General features: G+C 36.7%; 1 protein-coding gene across 3 annotated transcripts in view; it reads left to right on the top strand.

Moving 5' to 3' along the window:
• Positions 1-24,168, top strand: part of kcnh5a (potassium voltage-gated channel, subfamily H (eag-related), member 5a) — a 68,667-nt gene that overhangs the window by 19,526 nt on the left and 24,973 nt on the right. The window contains exons 5-8 of one of the 3 annotated variants that reach the window (XM_027149029.2): positions 407-522; positions 955-1,347; positions 6,872-6,952; positions 10,872-11,301. In XM_027149029.2, the coding sequence (XP_027004830.1) occupies positions 407-522; positions 955-1,347; positions 6,872-6,952; positions 10,872-11,301 (1,020 nt within the window). Of the gene's footprint in view, positions 1-406; positions 523-954; positions 1,348-6,850; positions 6,953-10,871; positions 11,302-24,168 lie in introns of all 3 variants that reach the window. The other 2 variants (XM_027149028.2, XM_047801513.1) reach the window with 2 other exon arrangements.

Raw genomic sequence — 24,168 nt, 5'->3', positions numbered from 1 at the left:
TGCATTTACAGACTGTATTCTGTGTTTTGATGTGCCTCACTGCTTAGAACTGTTATACTTCAGTTTCAACTTTAGTTCACTCTTCCTGGAGTGTCTTTCAGATTCACCACAGATTAAAACATTTAGTGCATACAATCCACATTCATTTGCAATCATTCTCTCAGTCTGTTTTGCATGAGATGTCAATCACACAACATTGTTCTTGTAATTCACACACACATGCTCTCTAAGCACACATGCAATTTATTACGATTAAGACTGTACACACGAATAATGACTTGTTTTTTTGTGTCTTAGTAAATCATGGCCTCCATATATGTATAAAGGTATGGGGGCTTTTACATATACAGCAGGATTATTTTAAAGTAAAAAAAATCTTCTTTCTGACTCGATTTTCCTATGATAGGATGGACCAAATTTGCAAGACTGACCAGAGCGCTGACCAACAGTCGTGGTACACTCCAACAACTCACCCCCTTAAACAAAACTGAAGTGAGCCACAAGCATTCACGACTGGCTGAGGTGAGTATTGTATCTCTCTCTGCCTAGCACTCTTTATCAGTACAGACCAGAAAGGTCAGCTTTCTTTACTGGATAGCAAAATCACTGATGAGTCACCTTTTTAAAGGTCTATGCCTTTTGCACACACAATTTTTTCACTTCATTAGCATTTTCAGAATATAGAAACTCGACTCCACTTCCTTGTAAGTGCTGATATGATATGTAGTGTGTCACGAATGCCTTTATATACATGCACTTCTGCTGTGTTATTTCCCATGGTAATACTAGAGAAGAAAGATAAATATGGTCTGATACCACAAAGGATACAAAAAGTTGGAGAAAATCTATTTTCTATAGAAAACACAAATGAAAACTCTAATCCTGTTACACACATAAGTTATTATCTGACACATTTCCTCATACAGTACATACTTTTCTCTCTTTTCCATCCAGGCTCTTCAGTTAGGCTCAGACATCCTCCCGCAATACAAACAAGAGGCTCCAAAAACTCCTCCTCATATCATCCTACACTACTGCACCTTCAAGACCACCTGGGACTGGGTCATCCTCATCCTTACCTTTTATACTGCCATCATGGTGCCATATAACGTCTCCTTCAAGACCAAACAGAACAACCTGGCCTGGCTGGTGGTGGACAGTGTAGTGGATGTCATCTTCTTGGTGGACATTGTGCTTAATTTCCACACCACTTTTGTAGGGCCTGGTGGAGAGGTTATTTCAGATCCTAAACTTATCCGCATGAACTATCTGAAAACCTGGTTTGTCATTGACCTGCTCTCCTGCCTGCCATATGACATCATCAATGCTTTTGAGAATGTGGATGAGGTAAGATGTAGTGGCATCTCATAACACCTTCTTTGTCATTGTGTAAGTTGTCTCCTAATCCAGACATCTAGCTTTCACACGAGAGTCTGGGGCTTTTTTTTTAATCACTAAATGTTGCAAACATCCTATTCTTCCTATGCCAACAATTTAGGGGCCAGATTGGTTAAAATTACAGTATATCAGTGACTAGCCTATTTATATAACAGTAATACTTTGCAGCGCTATAACTTTATAATAATAAATACAGTATATGCTGTAGCCCAGTACACCTGCCATACTTTTTTTTTTTTTACCATGATTAGTTTTATAGTGCTGTCAATTATTAAATGATCAATTATTAAATGTTTAATACCTTTCCAAATGCTGGGAGCAAAAGTATTTAAAAAAAAGTCTTCTTGTTTATATCCCACATTTTTTATTGTCTTAGATGTACATTAGCAGCTATCAAATAATTCTCAGTAAGGCTCTCTATTTTATATCTATAAAGCCAGAAGATTCTACTCATCATCCTGCAGAGACAAACCAAAATAGCAGACAGGACTTTTACAGCCAACCAGCTGTTTTGCACCCCTGTGTTAGAAATAGCCAATGAGATTTCCTTGCTATAACTCATTCAAACAAAGCTCTGTACTAACTTTTAATAGTATAAAGCTGTAAAACATTATTTAGTCCAGCCTTGCTCTATGTGCATAATATTAATCTCATATTGTGTAATGGTGTTTAGATTTAGTCTGATTAATTATGGTGTCTGGTGTACAAATGAGGTACGAAAGATATCAGATATTCCATGAAAGACTATGGTGAAATTTACACAGAAACAACAAGAGCACAGCATTTTTATAACCAGATCTTGACAAAGCCTGTCATGGTTCAAAAAAATTAAATAAAAAAAAAAAAAGATGAAGAAGCTTACCTAAAAAGTATTACTTTATTTATATGTTTCCAGTATGTCTAAACTGGCAAATGGACCTGTTTAAATAATCACTCATTCATTAATTCCTTCATTTATCTATCTATCTATCTATCTATCTATCTATCTATCTATCTATCTATCTATCTATCTATCTATCTATCTATCTATCTATCTATCTATCTATCTATCTATCTATCTATCATAATAAAGTGAGCACTTTATTCTGGTCAGGTTTAGACTGTTATTTTAGTTTAATTTAGTTAATTTAGAGTGACCTCTACATGTATTACAATAATAACCCAACCTCAGCACACAACCAAACACCGTGAAACTGTGAGACAGCAAAACGTCCAATTCAATTCAATTTATTTGTATAGCACTTTTAACAATTTACATTGTCTCAAAGCAGCTTTACAAATGGAACCCATCCTCATTTGGGTGACAATGGACAGTAAATAATGTAAATGTAAATAATGTCCTTTCTACAGCAGTTTATAGTGTAGAACTAATGGGCCAGTGCGAACTCTAAGTTCACCACAGACCCAGCACTAATTTTTTTCCTGCCAAAGGCTAAAAATGATTGCTGATGAAGACCAGACCATACAGCTGACTGACTGAACATGTAACAATACATACTATATGGTATATATCTTCCCAAACCTTCCTATCTTGACACAGATGATATATGCAGGATTTATGTGCATGTGAGATGGTGTGCTTGTCTGGCTATTATATTCAGCTATTCATACTAGATGTGGAAGTTTTGAAATGTGTACATGAGATCCGCAGTCTAAAATACCCACTTCTTCCCATTATTTCCATTTTTTCTTAGAGTGGTTACTGATGCACATACAGAACTGTACATTATGCAGAGTGATCCTAAGCAGATCAGACAGTGGTTAAAGGGCATTTGCTGGCTGGTCACATGATTTTTAAGGGCCTATTAGTCTAATCATTTGATTTAAGTGCTGAGTAGTAAGAACAGGCCCAGCTGAAGAGTTAACCTTTTAAACTCACAGGACCTCTCTGTGGGTACTGACTTGCTATAATTATCCCTATAAATAATTTTCCTATTAATGTCATGTTAGTTATTAAATAATTTAGAGATGTTATTGAATGATATGATTTAAAATTAATATATAAAAAGGTTCAACACTATCCTTTAAACAACATGGCTGAGATTTAACGTGGTGTACAGTATATGAGAGAGCACCAAACTTTATGCATTATAATTGCTGGATCTGTGCTTTGAATCCAGCTACCTATTTAAAATGAAAGGTCATGTGACACTGTGAGGCATCAGTAAGAAAATGCATTATTTTCCAGACTAAAAAATCCACACTAGGCACAATTCCAGTGCATTATGCTGACTTTATGCATGCCTACTGCATTTACCTACACCTCTGACAGTGTGCCATCGCAGAGAACCTGAAGCGAAATACAGTCTGAGTCTCAGTTTGCATTATTATTATTTTCACCAAGCTATAAATACACACAATGTTCTACATAGATAATGCAAACTTTACATCTTATTCTTGGTCTGCATCAGTTTCATGGTTGCCCTGGCAACAGGCGTCATCTCCCATCATGCTGATGCCATCAGTGTATATACAGCTCAGCAACAAGATGAACGCAATAAAGCCACCAAATTGCAGTGCACTGGTTTGCAATAAAGAGCTTCGTAGCTGTGGCATCTGGGGCTCTGCCTGCATGACTTAATCAATCTGATGTGTTTAAAACGCAATAGACTCTGACACAGCGACTGGCATGCAGGAGCGCGTACAGAGGAAAGCTGTTCACAGCTATTTTCAGCTCTATACTGTAGCACTTGTCTGTAGGCTACAGGTGCAGGAAAATCCAGACAAATAAAATAACAATTTTTCATCTTATTATAGTGACAATGTGAGAGAATACGTCAAGGCACAGCTCTAGCATCTAGTATTCATTTGAAAATTTTGTCACATTTGACATTTTATCACATTTTCCTTAAAGGGTTTAACATATTTTTGCTTTTGTAGTCTAAAGTGTAAAAAAATGGCTTGATCTTTTGTCTTGTGATTCATGGTTCCACTCTTTGTGGGGTTTCACACATTCTTCCTGTGTGTGTGTGTGTGTGTGGGTGTGTAGGCTTCTGTTAAATTTCCCCTTGGTATGAATGAGTCTGTGAATGTGTGTGCATGGTGAACTTTAATGGATCGGTGCCATCCGAGGTGAATTCTCCTGGCTTGTGCCTAGAGACAGACGATTAGCTTTGCAGTTTCAGAGTTTCTAAAAATAAATGAGTGTATTTTCATTTTCTAAGACAATTCAACCTAAATGTTGTGTTTTCTAGAAGAGGATGGTCTCACTTTAGAGTTTGATTTTGTTGAAGTGTTCTACACAGATCGCAGAAAATAGTTCCTTCAGTGAAAATCCAAGGCAAAGGATTTCAAAATTAGTCAAATTTAGTCGAATCGTTTCTAAACATAATCATACTTATCATATGATGAATTTTTTTAAATAGATTCATTAATATTTTGTAATATACACTGAGAATGATAGATTGATTTTACATTGTGTATGATTTTAAAGCTGTAGGAGGCAATTTATTTATAGAGGGCGTCTACATGTAATACATCTCAGTCCATTATGTCCTGCATGCATTAGGGGTTTTTAACTACTCGACCAGTAATTTAAATAAAGTAGTCAGCTAGTCATTTTTCAAGACGAGGCTATTTTTAGGCTATTCAATTTGTGCAGCAAAGAGCGCGATCTGAAACTGCTCAGCAATTAAGTGCCACAGCATTTGTATCACAGGCTACAAATCAAATTTCCAGCCTCAGTCCTTTTTGAGCTACATTTTTAATGAAAATAGTAAATAACTCAGATGGAAATAATAAGACTGTGCATCTTTATTATTCTGGTTAATTGACATATTAGAAGATGCAACGTAAACAGAATAATTTGCAGCTTTTAAAATTTTAACGTTCTAAGATCTCAAAATGAATCTGAAACAGTCCCCTTGTGCTAAACCAGCTGATTGGGATTGAACTGCGATGTATGACATGTGATTCTGTCCAGGTTATTTTTAAACAGTATGGGTCACAATGCACTTCACGATGCCACAGTGCAAGGATCTGAGTTAGCTTTAAATGACAGCAAAAATAACTGTGAGAGGCATTCCTTTAGGAGTAGGTTAATAAAAAAAATCACACGCACACCCCTTCACTTCATGCAATGTGTGATCAGAGTGTTAATCGGCCAAAAACCCCCCCAAACAAATTCTAACTACAGCGAAAAGTACATTCAACCTGCTTTCTTTACTGTCTGACTGACAATTCAACCTCTGCCTACAGTAAGGAGTAGTGCATGTACAGTATCAGGTGACTAGTTGACTAATCTATGCACTCTCTAAGATGCATTTATTTACTAATTCATCAATAGAATAGAATCAAAACAGAGAAAAGAAGAATGGAGAGAATGTAAGAAACAGCTTTAAATATATCAGAGTTTAGAGGGTTTTTTTTTAACTAAAGTTTTTTTTAACATTTAACATGCAGACTCAGTGAAGATGTTTGTATATTGAAGCCTGAGTCAAATGACACGGGCCTGATGTGACTGAAACACATGTTATTAAAATGTCAGAGCCTGCTTGTGACCCCACTGCATTCTCTTTTCCCCACAGTTAAGATCATGTTGTCAGCTCCATCAACAGACTTGTTGAGTTGACAAGTGCTATTTGCAACCACCGCGTGTTGCTATGACAGACCCATGTTACGCTCATTCCACAGCAGCCCTTTCTCACAACCTACCCGTACTGTTGCCGATGAATATAGAAAGGTCATGTTATGCACATGTGAACACTGACTATATGCATGCTAAAACAGGCTCCCAGGCTTGCGTAACACCCAGCTTATGTCATCTTTCTGGCATGCAGCTGTCAGATGCTCGCCTGCAATTGTGTTCTATCCGCTTCCCCAATGCAGTATAGCTCTGACTTTTTAAACTTTTCCTACACGCTGACTGAGATCATTTTACGGAACTATTAAATGTTTCCCATGTTCCCACTTGATCCAGGTTTCCTTTTCTGATTTGTTTTATTGCATCAGTAGCACTAGATACTTTCGCACACTCTCTCTCATCCTTTCAGGGTCACTCAATCAAATTCTATATACTGGAGCAGATCAAATGAACAAATAAATCAGTTAGTAAATCAATTCATTTTCACCAACAAACACAAACCTATTTCTAACTACTGTGACCAGGCAGGAGTGATCTGAGATGCTTTGGGGTTTCAGGTTAGGAATATTGGCTACTTGTGTGAGAATTTGCATAGATTATGGATGTGCTGACTCTATTTCAGCAGCTAATGAATTTTTTTGAACAGTGGTAAATTATTGCTTTTGTTGGCCCTTAGAATAAAATTACATTGTTATGTTCGAAGATTTCGGGTTACTTAGACGTTAGTGGGACATTATAGGACGGCTTTTCCTCTCATATCTACATAAATGGCACTTTTCCTTTACTTGTACAATAAGTATGTTCCGTCAAAATGGACCGTCAAAAGACTAACTAACCACCTTCTGTGTGTTTGACTTCTCTGACCTTCAGAAATATTCCCCATTATTTCAGGACTCCATCACTGAATCCTCTGCAGTGGGCCACATTCCGGCAGCACGGAACGTCACACGCACCGAAGACTCCTTGTTGCCGGTAATTTGGTCCTCTCTCTTTGTTGCTATCCTCATGGTTGTTTTACCATTCTTTTTCACTGCCTCCCTGCAGCTTGAGACTCTTCTATGCTTCGGCTTATTGAGTATGGAGGCATTTAATGGTATTGTAATTTTATGCTAATGATGTTTTGAACAATTCACCCATGTGTTTGTTTGTCTAAAGTGATTTTAGATGTGAGGCAATCCAAATGAGCCTGTCGCATTAAAACCGTGATCTTTAAGCAGGCACTGCAGGCACCTGCGTACACACACACACACACACACACACGCACGCACGCACACACACACACACACACACACACACACACACACACACACAGACACGCACACGCACACGCACGCACACAAGCACGCACGCACGCACGCACACACACACACACACACACACACACACACACACACACACACACACACACACACACACACACACACACACACACACACACACACATACACACTAGTTGATTTTACTAGAGTGATTACTAACACCATTGTGACCTGTTCTCTTTTGGTACAAGTTTCTATAATATAGAGCTGTGATGATTGGTTCCTAGAGCAAAATTAAGGATATGATGTCAGTGATAATGTGTGTTTGTGAGAGAAGTTTATGTTGAAACCAAATGTCCTCATAATTATATGCAATTACATGTCACGTAAGGCAGTAAATTGTGTGTGTTCATGTGTATAGGAAGGTTGAATACGGTTACCACAATTAATCTTATTCAGTTCTATGAGCTGTTAAAGCATAGAGCTTTCTACATAAAACAGTGTTAGGTAAAGATAGTAAAATAGTAGTAGACCTAAACATAATATCATTTGGAATTATAGACAATTTATTTTAGACATACAAATAATGTAGTAATGTGTTAATAATGTAATGGCTTCTTTTTCTTCTTCTTCTTCTTCGTCTTCGTTTTCTTAATGTTGTAATTATTGTGTTGTTGAATTATTTGAACAAACAAATGTTGTTAATATTCAGGGAAATGAAATAATTTTAACAGCTTAAATTGTACAGGTTTACACAGGTAATGCCTATATTTGATTAGTTTTCTTATTTTTCAACATTATCAAAACAAAACACTATAAACAGCTCTCAACAATGTCCCTTATCATGATAACACAAATACTTGTAAATACTCACCAGTTCTGAGTTCTTTTGCCCTATACAGTTCTTCTAGACCAGGGTCCATATTTATAAAGATTGTAAAAATGACATCAGAGAGCTCCGAATTTAACTTAACAATTTCTTTTATCTTAAGAGTAACTCAGGGCCGATCTCAGAGCAACTCTGAGAAAGGAAAATACAACATATTTTATCTCAGAAAGGAGGCGGGGCTTAACTCTTTTGCTTGGTATGACTCATTCTTTTGAAGACTGTGATTGGTTGTCCAATAAACAAAAATAGGAGTGCTTTTAAAATCTGGTCTATTATAAGCCTTAACTTTGTCTCTATGTTAAAATAGGGATTATGTTCATGACCGATCATATTAAACCAATCGTATTGGAGATGCGCCAACATCTGTATGTTACAAATGTTATAAATGTAATGTAAATGTAAATGTAAACATCTCAGACACAGCTCAGAAATGTCATAAAGACCAATTAAGTCATTTTGGCTCTGTTTCAGAATATCTGTTTCAGGCGGCAGAATATATATAGATCATCATATTAACTCACTATCATTATTAAATATTGTATGCATTATACATTCCTTCTCCCTCTTCACCTTTTGGCCATTTTGTCCACTGCTAAAGAAACTCCTAAAATGCCTCTTAAAAGTCCTCCTCACTACTCCTAAGGCTTTTTGATTTTAAGAAATATTTTAAGGGTCAAGATGCTTTATGAATAACGTTAATCTTTACTAGGATCTTTTCTTTAATTTCAAGGGGAAATGCTCACATTTCCAAGAATTTTCTTAGAATTTTGGAGCAACTCTTTGCACTAAGAATTTTAATGAATACAGGGCCAGGTCTTTAAAGGCTTAAATTAGCTTTATAGTATTATTACTGGGAAAGGAAAACCTTTTGTACAGTTTGCTAAATGCTTAGCATGCACAAATGCAAATTAGATCTCTGAATGATAAATTACTAGGCAGTGATTTCCATTCTAATTTCCACACACATACACAACACAATGATTGTCTAGTAGAATTAGTGACTGTCATATATATATATATATATATATATATATATATATATATATATATATATATATATATATATATATATATATATATATATATATATATATATATATATAGCATACTCCAACCCAAACCCCCAGAATGTGTTGTGGGGAAAAATGCTCATTTTGCATGTTTGAGGATTTGTTCTCATGATTACATGACAGCTTGAACAAAAAAAGCACAGGATTATGAAAAAAGGAAAAGCTAATTAAAAATGTGAGTTGTGTGCTGGTGCAGCTATTTATAAATGGTTCCAGGTTGACAGTCTTCCACTTGCTAATGCTAATGAAGATAAAACAATTAGGCTCGCCACTGCTACTTCAGTTGTTTTCCCTGTTATCCCCATAAATCTTGTCAGCTGCGCACATGGAACCTTGTCCTAAAGGTATTCACGGATTCCGTTTTATTAGAAGGCATGATTTTGTCAGATTTTAATCTTTTAAAATAGTAGGCAAAGGAAACATTTGATTGTCATTAAATAGAGATTATGTTAAGAAACACATGCATTGTTTTGCATGTTAATCTGGCTTCTTTCAAACCTTAACTTGGATGAGGTTGGCAAGTGTTATTTAGTTTTTGTTTTGTCTAAGTATCTATTGTTGTAGTCTGTGTGGGTGTATCTGCACTCGAGCCCACTCGTTCTCTTTTCACTTGTTCTCCAAAAGATAGAAACCTATCTTTTGCAACATGGAGCTTTTCTGTACATATGTCCGGTTCCTTTTTCTACAGTATTTCAATTTCTGATTTAAAGCTGAAACAGAAATAGTCACCAGCAACTGGACTATTATACAGAATGTACTTCATTATTTCAGGGTTAAATGAGAGGAATTCAATTCTGTTCATTTCAACACACCATTGCTTCTGGCTTGCTCATTAGGAATAAATATAATTTTAAATTCATAATAATTACAATTTTCACATTTTACATTTTGTAATTTGTATTTGGAATGTTTACATTTTTAAAAACCTGTTTTTTTGGACAATGTTCATGCTGAAATTGGCTATACAAATACTGTAAAATTGAACAAAAATGTAAAATCAAGTACACTCAACACAGCATACATAAAACACAATTATTAAATCTTATATAATAGCTATTTAAATCCATTATGAAGGAATAAGAATAGAAAATAGATTCCAAGTAAAATTCACACAGCAGATAAAAAACATACAAAATACTGTCATACAGTATTAATAGTGAATAAAAGCTGTAATACATCTGCGTGAGATGTATATTTATACTAAACTGTTTTAGCTCAGTGGACACTTGCTAACGTCAACATTATGATCAACTTTTTCCTCCTACTAAAAGGAGAAAAGAAGACTTTGATGTATCTGGGGAAAAGGAAGTGTAGCTGTCTATTACGACCTCTGCTCTCCTCCTTCTCTAGGTTAAAAACCGTTAGATCAAAGTAACTGTAGGCAAAAGTTGGCTGAATCATTGTTCAGAGTAGAATTATTCATGAGCAAAAGATCTAAAATGCTGCAAAAAAAAAAAAAAAAAATCCCCAAAACTTCTCCCACTTTAAAAATGTTTTATGTGGCTCTTGTGATTGTGTTGAATGTGGTGTACCATTTGTACTTTCTGATTACACAATACCAGAAAAAACCATTGTGAAATGTTCATGTTGATGTTAATTATCTTTCCCCATACCCTTCCTTGGATGACAGTCAAAGTCAAATATTATTATTTATTTTCTCTCTCTCTGTTCAGGGACTCAGCAGCCTTTTCAGCTCGCTTAAAGTAGTCCGTCTTCTGCGTCTGGGCCGTGTGGCTCGTAAACTGGACCACTATCTGGAGTATGGAGCTGCTGTTCTGGTTCTCCTTGTCTGCGTCTTTGGCTTGGTGGCTCATTGGTTGGCCTGTATCTGGTACAGCATCGGTGATTACGAGGTCATTGATGAAGTCACCAACACCATTAAGACAGACAGCTGGCTCTATCAGCTAGCAAACAGTATCGGCACACCTTATCGGTACAATGCCAGTGGATCAGGCCAGTGGGAGGGAGGACCCAGTAAGGACACTCTGTACATATCATCACTTTACTTCACAATGACCAGCCTGACTACCATCGGCTTTGGAAACATCGCTCCTACCACGGATGGCGAGAAAATCTTCTCTGTGGCTATGATGATGGTGGGCTGTAAGTGTTTTTCAATACTTTCTTTTACTGCATCCGAACTGTTCTTAAACCTGGCATAGAGATTAATTTCATGATATAATAATTAAACCAAAATTGGCTTGGTTTTGTTATGGCGCTAACTTTATCAAACAAACATACAAATAATCAGTAAAATAAAGTCACCAAATGTAAAAACTCAGCAAAATGATAAACTCATTGCTCCCAATAATTAGGCAATTATTATTTTACACATTTAAAACTGCAAGAGAACCCCAGCACTATCACACTGCAAATACAGAACAAAACAATTGCACAAAATATTGCACAAGAATATTATGTGGGAATTTGAAAAAAGTTGAATTGAGATTTATCATATGATTTTCTATCATTTCTATAAAACAGTATGGTTTAATTAAGTGTCAGCAATGAGCCATAAGATAAACCTCTTTGGATTAATCCTAGATCTATATACACACTATTATGCTTTAATAGATAACAAGAAAAAACAAAACAAAAGCTTTCTGATTCTAATTTTATCAGGCCTATGGGGTAGATGATTTTTTTTGTGTACATGTGGTTTAGTTTGAAAATGCATTTCATAAGTAATTAATAAAACCTGCTTTTCTCAGTGAGCAATTTAAACACCTCCAGTAGTCAGTTTGTACTTAGTTATAGTCCTGTTGGATATTTCGGATGTCTGGTGCTGCATTCGTTTTAATGTAAGCAAAGGCTAAGGCGGATGGTGTGTGTGCTGAGTACGAAGAAGTGCGATGCACTGTGCTTCAGGCAGCCTTGAGGTTACTTTGGAGAATGAGCACTTCTATCCTGGATGCATCCATATTGCCAAAGCAGTTCTGACTTGGAAACCAAGCAGAATACAGTTGGCTTGACTAAAATGTAATTTATAGGATGTAACAGGTTCATTCTTAAAGAATTGTATACGTATATATAGTGAGATCACAGCTAGTTACAGATGGTTGTTTTCACGTACATCCCTATGTATTAACAAATTCCCACGCAGGCGCCTTACAATGGACCGATAGGGATAGAATGGAAACAGCACTGGCTGTTAGTGAAGAAAACTCTTGTGTTGATTTTAAAATCTGAACCTCTGTTGACATTCTTCATTTTCAGACCAGCTTGCTATATTTTAATTAGCTTTGGTTTAGGCTTTGGAGAGTGATTGATCAATCGAATCCTCTGAAAATCCTCGGAGGCTTGACAGTAAACCGTTCTAGCACATTGTTCCACAAGTCTACAGCTATCATTTCTCAACCTGTTTAAAGTTATATTATGTATACAGAAGTTTATTGTCATCTTGTTTATACAAGTTCTTTCTCTCTGTTCATACAGACTAGAGTAGGTAATCGTTACCAGGAGTTTTATACATTCTTCTACTGCCAATTTCACTACACTTCATATAATAAGTACCATATACCATGTGTGTTTCTGTCTATTCCTTCACCTCATCCTTATTGCTCTTCTATCGGTGTCAAAAAATCTAACACACATGTGCTGTCTCACCAAGTTAAGCTGTATTCAAACTGTTTTTGCTTGGCTGTACAAGTGTGCATCTTAACTGTATTGATTAAAATGCTCATCTGGCCATCTACAATATTTCAGTGTTTCTGTTGGCTCTTTTGGGAACACCCTGCTGATCACTAGCACTGTCAGATATGACTGGACCTGAATTTTATTCATGATTACCATAATTGGGTACTGCAGAAGTGACTGACAGTCCAAGACATGGAAAGTGTAATAGAGGCCATTTCTTGTTTTATACGTGAGTCCGAGTGAGGTACGTTTATCTCGTTAGTACATCAAATTGTGAGAGACAGTTTCATAACTTTCATTGTTCAAGAATTGCCCAGGAGAGCATGAAGTCTTTTTTTGTACGTTTCCTTCCAGTCAATAGCTTGGATGTGTTCATAAATCAAAGGCAGTGTGGGCTTGTTAATTTTGTGCCCAACAGCAATGCATTTCCTGTTAGTCTAAGCATTGATCTGTCCAGAAGACGAGGGCATAGCTTGGCTAATTATAGAACCTGCTCCACCTCTCCTTATGGACTTGTTAACATCACCCACTACATTTCCAATAAGCCATGTCATGAAGCCCCAAGCCACCTTCTGCTCAGAAGGACCTTTGTCTCACCTACATGTCAGATGGACTAGAACGGGGAAATCACCGATAAGTACATTGAGCTTAAAGGGCAGAAATAAACTTCAGATACATTTTGAAATATATAAATGCATAACAAGAATCTAAAACGATGTGGAACGTTTGCTCGGGCGGGTATACGCTGCCGAGGGGGCAGAGAGCATACCAGTCCCAAATACGAGATTCCAGTGCCCATGGATTACAAAAACAGATTATCTAACTACATGGAACATGACATACATGACACTGTGTCTAACTTGGCTATATTGGCCAACATAGTAAACATGACATAACAACCCAGTACATAGAACACACATGACTTGACAACCCGATACATAGAACACACATGACATAACAACCCGGTAACATGAACATGGCGCACACATGACATGCAAACACCGCATAACAATGAACAATGACTCACCACACTCTCAAAACATGACAGGTATATAACACACCTAATCAACCATTAACAAGACACAGGTGGCAACACATGAACCAAGGAGACCTGTCAGCCTGCCATCTTGTGGTCTGGCAGGCAACTGACAGTTCAACACGATGATAGAAATAATCATACATCCTCCTGCACAATTTAACGTTGATGTGCACATACATGATGATCATCCGAATATGTATCTTTATATTCCTCCCTTTCAAGTGAGCATATTTTTATGATCAGAGGACTAAGAATCACAGAGTCTGTTAATCCCACCTGTATTGCTATAGAAGCTAACCATAAACATTTGTTTTAAATGTCTGTTGTTGACCCACATCTCCACTGGGGATGTAAATCTGGATGTAGATTTAAATCCATAATAAGCAATAGAGTGTAAAAAGTGTCGAGGAAACGCTTCATGAGATGACATAAGAAATAAAGGATCTAATAATAATAATAATAATAATAATAATAATAATAATAATAATAATAATAATAATATTGTGGGACTACAAATCATTAGACTATCCATCTTTAAATATTTGCAGTATGAACATATTGTGAATAGGTGTGATTATGGCTGCACTTCCAGAAATGTGCAGTTTCCAGTAGAGATTATTCACTAAAGCAAGACTGTACCTTAAACCGTTTTTGAGAACTGCAGTATGTCCATGTGGGGCTATCCTCAACAGTAGAAGGTGGGTCACAAATGCAGAAAGCACCAAGCAGAATTAGAGCATCAGGATAAATTATAAAGGGCCTGCCCTAAATTGCGAAAAGGGCTTAATTGAATGTCAGCAAAGTATTAGTTTTGTGATATTTGCTTAGCTTTTACTTGAAAATTACTTGTGGATAGAAAATTAAAATCTTATTTCATGCAGGGCTGTGTAATAGCTGATGTTGAGCTTTGCAAAAGCTAGGATGTGCAGAATTCAAGATGTAACACAAGAAACCCTGTACCGATCTTATTGCACTTCTTAACATTACGTAGGTCTTGTTACTGTTGTCCCTTTTTTCAACCCAGTTTTGGTCACCTGCCAATTAACAGCCCCCAGCCAGCTCTAGTAAATATAACATATACTAAGGTCACACAAGCTTCAACTGGGAAGCACAAACCCAGCCATCCACATTTTTTCACTAAAGCACTATCTGCCACCTTACACATACATGAGCTCACAGATGCCCACAGTTGGCAGGCATTGTTGTGATTGACAGGGGAGACTGAGTATATCATCCAGCCCACCCAGAAAACACAATTTTGACAAAAAAAAAAAAAGACAATTTTGCTTTCTTGGCGTCAGACCCTGGACAGTTGTGGCATTTTCAGGATTCAACCTTGTGATCTACCTGGACTTTTTCACCCAGGAGCTAAGTAGGTATGACTACTGTATTACTGCCGGAAAAAGACATTGCTTAGAAACACAAACTGAAACAAATTAGTATGTGTGCGCATGAGTATGCGAGACAACACACTTCAATGTGTGTATTGTTTGTCATGATTCAGGTGTAGGTGTATAAATCTGTTCTAAGGCATAACCGTTTGTTAATTATTTGATATCCACGTTTGTGTTTTGTGTACACAATAAATCTTTAAAATGAAATGTATTTTTGCAAGCACACATAATTGAAATATTCAATATGAAATAAGATTAAAAACAAAATCTTTTTTCAGGAAGTACTGCAGGCTGACATAAATATGATATAGTATTCGTACATGTACTTTTTGTTTTTTGACTCAGGGAGAATGGTATAAAAGTACTTGTTAGTTTTAGCTCCCCTGTCTTAAAGAAAGAACAGACATCAATATAAGCGTTCATTTTGGAATTCATTCCAGATAATTTGCTTTGATTTAAAGTGGATTATTTTGGATTTAGTTTGAAGTGGAAGTGTTAAAAGTGTAAAGCAAGACTGGAGCAAGGCTAATTTCTTTCTTGTTCAGATTGTAGATTCCTGCATCCTATCAGTGAGTCATGTCAGATGATGGCACAGGATCAGATGAAATACATTTGATCTTCATTTGAACATCATCATCAAATTGTAAAGCCGCATGTAACTTACAGCGATGAGTGTAATGAAAGCACATGAGGTATAGTAGATAATGTTTTTTTTTCTCCATAAAATGTCTTCAGAGGAGAAACAAAAATCACAGAACTAAACGGACAAAAGGACAGATGTCAGAAGCCTAAGATTAGTGTTTATAGTTTTTAGTGTTTGAATGGGTCACAGCTTTTCTGTTCATCATATTTGTATTTAGATGAAACATGGCATGAAGCCAGTAGGTCATTACAGATGGACAAAAGTCACAACTGCAGCTGCACAAGCATGTATGGAATCGTTTTCTGTGTGTCATTCTTTTCACACCATCTGTGAGATTGTTTGTGATGAAATACAATGCTCAAATATAATCAAGCTATTGATAGATATTGGATATGATCCCTCTTATCTAATATCCTGACCAGACATCACTGTTCAAACTCATAAGTTCTTGGTTTATAGAGCAACTCTTAGGCTGCTGGTGCAGCAATGCAGTGTCTGACCTTGGGCCAAACAATATTACCTACAACAAGATTTGCTGAGTTCCCACACATTTTTGGAATTTTAATCATAATAATTTTTTAAGGAAGTCGAATTGACTTGGACTTATGAGCACATTGTATCTGCTCTACACACCGATTAATAACTGGCGAGACATGTGCTTTCCTTTCTATTACTTTTACCGGTAAAGCTGCTATTATTTTTAACTAAAATTACTTTTAAGCACATATCAAACCTGACAGTGTTCTCGATATTGTTCCATGATACAGTGTTAAAACAGCCTGTACTCTGTATATGGGTTCCACATTTTTGCTGGTAGTAAATAGGACTACTCTTTTTGTGGAAGGCAACTGGATTCTCTTGACACTGGTGCCATTGAGATCTTGCAGTCGGTTATCTAACCTTCCCTGTGCCTAATGTTATAGGAAATCGCTGTGTTTCAATTCCCCTTTTGGTGTGTGTATGTGGAGGAGTTTGTCGTGATGTGGTGTTGAAATTGTGGCTGAAGACATTAAGGTTATTGGACAGAATGAGTCAATTCAGCCTGAGGAAGCTGAAGGAAGTCACAGAAGGATAGACCACTAAAGATGCTGGGTCGAGTGATTCTTAGCCTCAGGGTCTAAGTGGTGTGTCGATGCTGCATATCGATCTGTATTGTGTTGCAGACAGAGATGATGTGGTTACTGGGAGAAGAGGCATTTACAGGAGAGAGAGAAATTGTTTGTGGAATTACAGAGAGTAGGCTATAAGCTGAAGATTATTGGTTTAATAAGCATTGCAAAACACAGAACAGGGAGTTGTTCGCTGTGGGGACAATCCTGGTGTGAATAAAAAAAACAAATCAGAGAGACACTACACTATGGAAACTTTTTGAGCTTTTTAATACAATTTTCACAGCCATAGTATGGATTAAATACTGTACCTCTATGCAAACTCCCCAACAGCATAATCAAAGCATCCCAGTAAGACTAATACTTTACATTTACATTTACAGCATTTGGCAGACGCTCTTATCCAGAGCGACGTACATAAGTCAAGTTACAGCAAGTCAAGTCAAGTCAAGTCAAGAAGCTTTTATTGTGCTTAAATCTCCAACACTGAATACATTAATGCTGGCTCACTAGGATACATACTTAAGATAATACAGTATGAGTTTAAAACATTTGTTCAAAGTTACAATGAAAAAGTGGCAAAGTTTTTTTTTTTTTTTTTAAATGCTAAAGATAAGGAAAAGAAGTGCTATTTGAAGTGTTTCCTGAATAAGTAGGTCAGGAATTTACATGTTGTATAGTATGTCTGAGGAAGCTTTTCTATATACAACTACTTGAGTGATATTGTATAATGCCTCGTGGTATCTTGTGTAATGGATGTTTCAGCCTGTCTAGAAACTAATCTGCTCTCAAAGGTCAAACTGGACTGAGAGATTACTCCACCTCTAATGACCTTGCGTACTCTGCTTAAGTGCATCGCAATGACTCCAACACCCCGACACATGACACCATCACTGACCAAATGCCTGTAATGCACATACTCTGTAAAGTGAGCCTGATAGAAGCATCCCAATAACAAACACACAGTAAGACACCGAGCCATAGTTTGTCCTGTACCAAGATCACATTACTGGTAACATGTTAATTAAGGGCAGTGTTTATATACGTAGCTACAGGACACATATTGTGAATAAAGCTTTATATCTTGTTGAATATACAGTTCAACAACTCATATACAGAGCTAATGAATACTATTAAAGGCTTATTCTAACATGTGGTTATTCCAACATAACAGGGATGTGTGATGAAACAAATATGTTTAACATTAGAGCAAATATTCATAAATATCTTATTAATGGCGGGGCACGTGGCTTAGTGGTTAGCACGTTCGCCTCACACCTCCAGGGTTGGGGGTTCGATTCCCGCCTCCGCTTTGTGTGTGTGGAATTTGCATGTTCTCCCCGTGACTCAGGGGTTTCCTCCGGGTACTCCGGTTTCCTCCCCCGGTCCAAAGATATGCATGGTATGTTGATTGGCACCTCTGGAAAAATTGTCCATAGTGTGTGATTGTGTGAGTGAATGAGAGTGTGTGTGTGTGCCCTGTGATGGGTTGGCACTCCGTCCAGGGTGTAACCTGCCTTGATGCCTGAGATAGGCACAGGCTCCCCGTGACCTGAGAAGTTCGGATAAGCGGTAGAAAATGAATGAATGAATTAATGAATGAATCTTATTAATGGAATTATTATTAGTCTCCATATAAATACATATATTTAGTGAAATTAAACTTGTTTGACTTAAGTCTGAAAGGGAGTATAAGTCATATTTGTCTTTATGTTACACAATTATCACACAAAAACAACAAAAAACAAAACAAAACAAAAAAACCTAGTGAATAGTAGAATAATAACAATTTTGCTGTTATTGTGTGTATTATTGCATATAAGTATTAACAGTAAAAACAACTTGTTATCTCAAGTTGTTAATTGATGTTTATACATTAATGTGCAATAAAAGTATTCATAAAAACGGATAAGGTAAAATAAAAAAAGGTAGAAAATTGATCTGTTTTCTTAGGCTGAAATGATTGTCGTTGTTAAAAACCTTCACAATGACAGCACTACATACAGAAGATTTTATATTCAGGTTAATGCAAAGTGCCATGTTCAGTAGGCACTGCGAAGCATATTTTGGAAAGGCTTACTTTTGTTACAGTTTTTTAATTTAACCTGGTTAAAGCATCTCGTGGCAAAATCAAGCGGCACTTAATTTATACAGTATGTCAGCACAAATGAACAAATCAGCCTTGTTGTACAGTAGGTTTATGTCAGCTATCGTGACATATTTGTTCATAGACAAAACTGCTGGTACAAGCTGTGTCCTGGGTTTATTAAACTCTAAATACTGTAGCAGACCTTTTTCTATATCAATAAAGCATTGAGTTGCTTGGCATTGAGATTGAGATAAGCATTGAGATTGCATGACCAAATGACATGGTTGTCACGTTCTTTGGAAATATCTGCTTCAATGATATGAAGACAGGAGGGAAGTAATGTTAGGAGAACAAGCTCATGCTGATAGAGAGAAGAGAATGATGGACAGAAATGAACTCTGGCTGCAGGCTTTTCTGTAATTACTGCACCCGGGTGAATTAGCCATTTTCCTTGCGGGATGCAGGCATCCTTAATACTTATACTAAACAATGTCAGTTTCTCTTTGGACTATTAAATAAAGCCCTCTGAGAAATAAACCAACATTAAGACTGACATGACAAGCTACACATTTGCCTAATTGTTAGGGCAGGCAAGTGATCAGTGATTTGCGCTTGAGTTCAAGAGACTTTGTAGAAAAAAATCTTTTAAACAATGATTATGCACCACACTTAAGTGCAACTCTACACTCGTTTGCTTTCTATCTTATGTTGGATACCATACTTTCGTTAATACTGTTGATGAACAGTGAAATAACAGCGCTATTGTGAGATAAAAGCAAGAGGAGCGTGGAAGTGAGCATTTAAATATATAAGTTCACCCAGAGGAAATTGGTTAATTAATAGGCTGCACAACAACTTTGTAGCATTTTGCTTTGTCTTTAACTAGTACATTTCTTTAGGATTTTTTTCAGAGATGTTTAGTGTCTCCAGTCCCATGGGGCCTAATAATATGAAACAATCTCTCTGATGATTAATTGAGGGCAGAGGAAGAGAAGATTTCTCACTTCACTTGATGGAGTTCTGATTTGTAATATAGCTCATTTTTACACTTGGAAGTGTCTTTTCATAACAACAAGGATTGTTATTTCCTCGGTGAAACGTGTGAACGTCTTCATTATGTATGAAATCTTGATTTTGCTTCTCTGGACTTTTGCCCTTTTCTCAGATTATTTATGCCTTAGTGCGCTTAGCTAAGCGTTACTGAATTTTTTTCATAGCTGACGTTTATTACTGCTGTGTTGCAATAACATCTCATTATATTTATGCTCAGTGACAAGAAAATTAAATCAAACCCAAATAACCATCCAGTTTTAACATTTAGGAAACACCGTACAACTTTTCTTCTTTTCCCTGATACCTTTATTGCACATCTACAAGTAAATGTGATTTGTTCTTTGCATCATGATCTAAAACTACTGTAATAACATTTAGTCTTTGTTTTCAGTCCTTACACCCAGTCAGTATTTCACTCTCTTGTGTGTGCCAGGATTTACTGAGTTATACATTATGTAAAGATAGCTGTGTTAACTAAACAGCGTGACAGAAAGACCAGACTGTAGACCAAGGGTGCGCGAGTAAGTTTAAAACACTACTCACACTGCTGTCAGTTTCACAGCTAGGAGGCTGTAGAGAGGAAAAACTCTCAGCAAGACATTTTTTGTGTGTTTTTTTATATGGTTGTATCCTGCTGTGCTTCATGATCATTCAAGCATTAATCAGCCAATTCACAACATGGATTCTTTACCATATGTCTGAATTTAGCCACATCATTTTCAGTTCATTACTTCAGGTAAAATACTGACAAAGTGCACAATACTGACAAATCATTTATAATAACGTACAGAACTGTTGATAGAGCTGCACACTGTTGGTCATTGTGACATAGTGGGCATAATTTGAAAAAATATTGTAGCTAGTTCACGTATAGAGGAGAAATATCTATAGACATGTTTTAGATTGGTGACTAAATTATGCATAGAAATGAGGAGATCAACTACTAAGCAACACACAATAGCTATACTTCTTAAAAATAATGTGCAGCTTTTCAATGCTCATAAATAGATAATATGTTTGTAAGACTGGTACACATTTTGATACATAAATAAAACACTGAAGCATAATTGAAAAAAAACTGAGGTCTAAACATTCTTTCTTAGAGCTAAATCGCCTGCATGCAGTTTACGCATCCAACGTTGGGAGCTTTTTTCTGAGCAGTGGTGTCCGAGGTGTCCGAAAGCATCAAGAGCAAAAAACGAACACAAAGATTTGACTTCAATCCAGATAGGATAGAAAATCTGGATTAATGAAGCAGATATTTTTTTCTTTGCTATCAAATGCTTTATGATGATATGACAGGGTAATATTCCCAATCTGTATAAGTATCTCTGTTGATATCCAAGAGAAAATTTATTGTAATGACATTTCCAAGATTTTGGTGTACAGAAATCTGTATAACAGCATATAAAATAAATCCCAGTGTCCATTTAACTTGTTTGCACCCATTGCTAAATCCCATAACCAGCTGATGGGTTGAGACCACATAATAAACCAGTCCACAGTCGGTCATAAAGTAAACGTTTAATTGCCACGCTCCAGTCAGGATTAGAAATTTGCTATGTATACACTGGCGTGTATCTGAGTGTGTATTTGTGCCAATCCAGCAGACTCGCTGAGTTAGAGCCGTACTCAGCAAAATCTTGTGTATTCGGCCTCTGGCACCTCGACAGGCTTTGAGAGCCTGAGGGATTTGAGAGCATCACTTCACAAATGCCCTCTAGGGCTCATTTTAATGTCTGAGATTTTGCTAAAACAGGACACTGTGAGTTGGCCGTAGAGCAGCTTACAAACTGTATGTTCCCTTTATTCTCTACTTTATTTGTACCAACCATGCCTAAGTGTTGCTTTTTTTGTCCTAATCTATTTATTATGCTTTGGGGTGGAAGTAGCTGGGTTTAGGAACAAAGAGTGTGCAAGTGTGTGCTTTCTGCATGTATCTGTCTCAGGTCTGTGAACTAGCTGACAGCACATATGCTGGAGTAGTGACTCAGCCTGCTAAATATTACATTGGAACTTGGATATTAATCAGGGAATTATTACAAGCTCTCCACTTGTGGGCATACTGTCGTTACAAGACAACCATGAAACTTTTATGCAGTAATTTCAGCTAATCCAAAATGTGCCTTTAGGGCTATCATAAAGCATGAGTTTCAAGCTGAAAGTGAAATGTTAAAGTGAAAGTCTGTTTAAATTGTAAAAGATTTTATATTCAGGCTGTTCATTTGAACAAATAAAATCCAAACTCAGCATCAGCTATCGTCTCTTTCACCTGTATTATGGGTTCATCAAGAGTTTTTTGGATGGATAATGGATCATTTTAAACAGTTTCTACTTTAGAACCATTAACCTTTTGTGCAAAGGACATTTTGTTGCAGGCCGTTGCATAGATGTCATGCTCAGTTATTTGTCAATGTCCAGAGAAAAAGTGCCACTAGTGATATTAGCACATACTACTTGTTCAATTCTTCTACTCTGTGCTTTTTCCATGTCTCAGGCAAAAGGTTTCTGACTGTGTTTGTGTAACCTTTGAAAAGCTAGTGGAATCAATTAACATTAATCTGTGGTTGATCCCTGCCTAATTACGTAGCTTATTAGACCTTTACAAGCACTGGACTCTGAAGTGGCTTGCTTTTATACGGAAATCAGTTTGGCTTAGTGGGATTGCGTATCTGTTTTTTTTTTTTGTTTGTTTGTTTGTTTTTCTGCTGATGGTCCTCTAATGCATGCATCAAATTGTACAAGCTAATTTGAAAATAACAGCTTTTGTTCAGCATAAAAAGTGAATTATTGGTTCATTGTTGATCAGCATTATTGTTTATTGCCACATGACATGCTACATTAAAACTATATAAAGCTATTACCCTCATTCAGCTTGCGTCACCATGTGTAACGACTTGGTTAAGCTCCATACACAACAAACACCAAGAACTATTAGTTCAACTCAGTGTAAACAAAATCCATGACTTCTATAGTGCATAGCTACCAATCATCAAAAAAACAAAATGCTTTCCTTCGAATCATTCTGGATATTAATTGTCACTGGATAATTATGGATGAGGTTGTGTGCCGAGGATGATGGGAATCGTAACGTGCAACTTTAAGAGCATTTGAAGGGGAAATTAAACCATAAAAATGTTTAAAGTTGGTATACTGACTCGTTACAATGGTAAATCTGGACCAGTTAAAAAGCTCCTGAGAATTTAAGATTTAAGTTTATGATTTAAATTTACGTCATTACGCTTACTACTGAAATTCTAACACAGATCACATGATCACAGCTCCAGGACCACCGGGTTGATTCATGTGAGTTTTCTCTGCGTTCTCTGGTTTCTTTTATCCTGCCAAAAGATGTCAGTGGATAGGCTAAGATAAACTGATGAGTGCTTGAATGTGTGTGGTGCTCTGTGATAGACTGGTCATAAATCTATATTCCCAGCTTGTGTCTAGTGTTCTCCAGATAGGCTTCACAGTCACTGGAGCCTGAACAGATTTAAAGTTGTTACTGAAAAAGAGTGATCTTTGAAAACACACAATATGGTTATATTTCTATTTATGGTTCTATTTTCTATATGGTCCCATCCTTCCTTGAATCCAGAGGATTCAACTTGCAGTTGCAGTCATGTGTATATTATTTTGGTCCTGCGTAGCCTGCTGTTTTTATTACTAACCGAATAGAAGCTAGTCTCTAACAGAGGGAGACTGTAATCAGATCTAACACCCAGTGTACTGTCAATTTTGTTTCTTTCCTTTTTGGTCTATGACACATTTGTGTCTTTTTATATTTAGCTTCTCTGCCATTAAACTCTTTCGATTGCACCAGTAAACATACTGGAAATAACACAAGCACAGAGCTCAGCTCAACTATTTTGGTCTGGGTTTGTTCCCATGGAAACATCCTAAGGCCCACTACCAGTTGCATATTGAAGAAATATTTACGTCATTCTTATTAGTGTTTTGCCCCTTATTCATTAATTATTGAAAGGATACATCCAAGGAGGAAGAAA

The sequence above is a fragment of the Tachysurus fulvidraco genome, chromosome 16, assembly GCF_022655615.1.
Source record: "Tachysurus fulvidraco isolate hzauxx_2018 chromosome 16, HZAU_PFXX_2.0, whole genome shotgun sequence".
In the NCBI taxonomy this organism is placed as follows: Eukaryota; Metazoa; Chordata; class Actinopteri; order Siluriformes; family Bagridae; genus Tachysurus; species Tachysurus fulvidraco.
The sequence above is the reverse complement of the archived record's forward strand: the minus strand, read 5'-3'. Positions and strand labels throughout refer to the sequence as shown.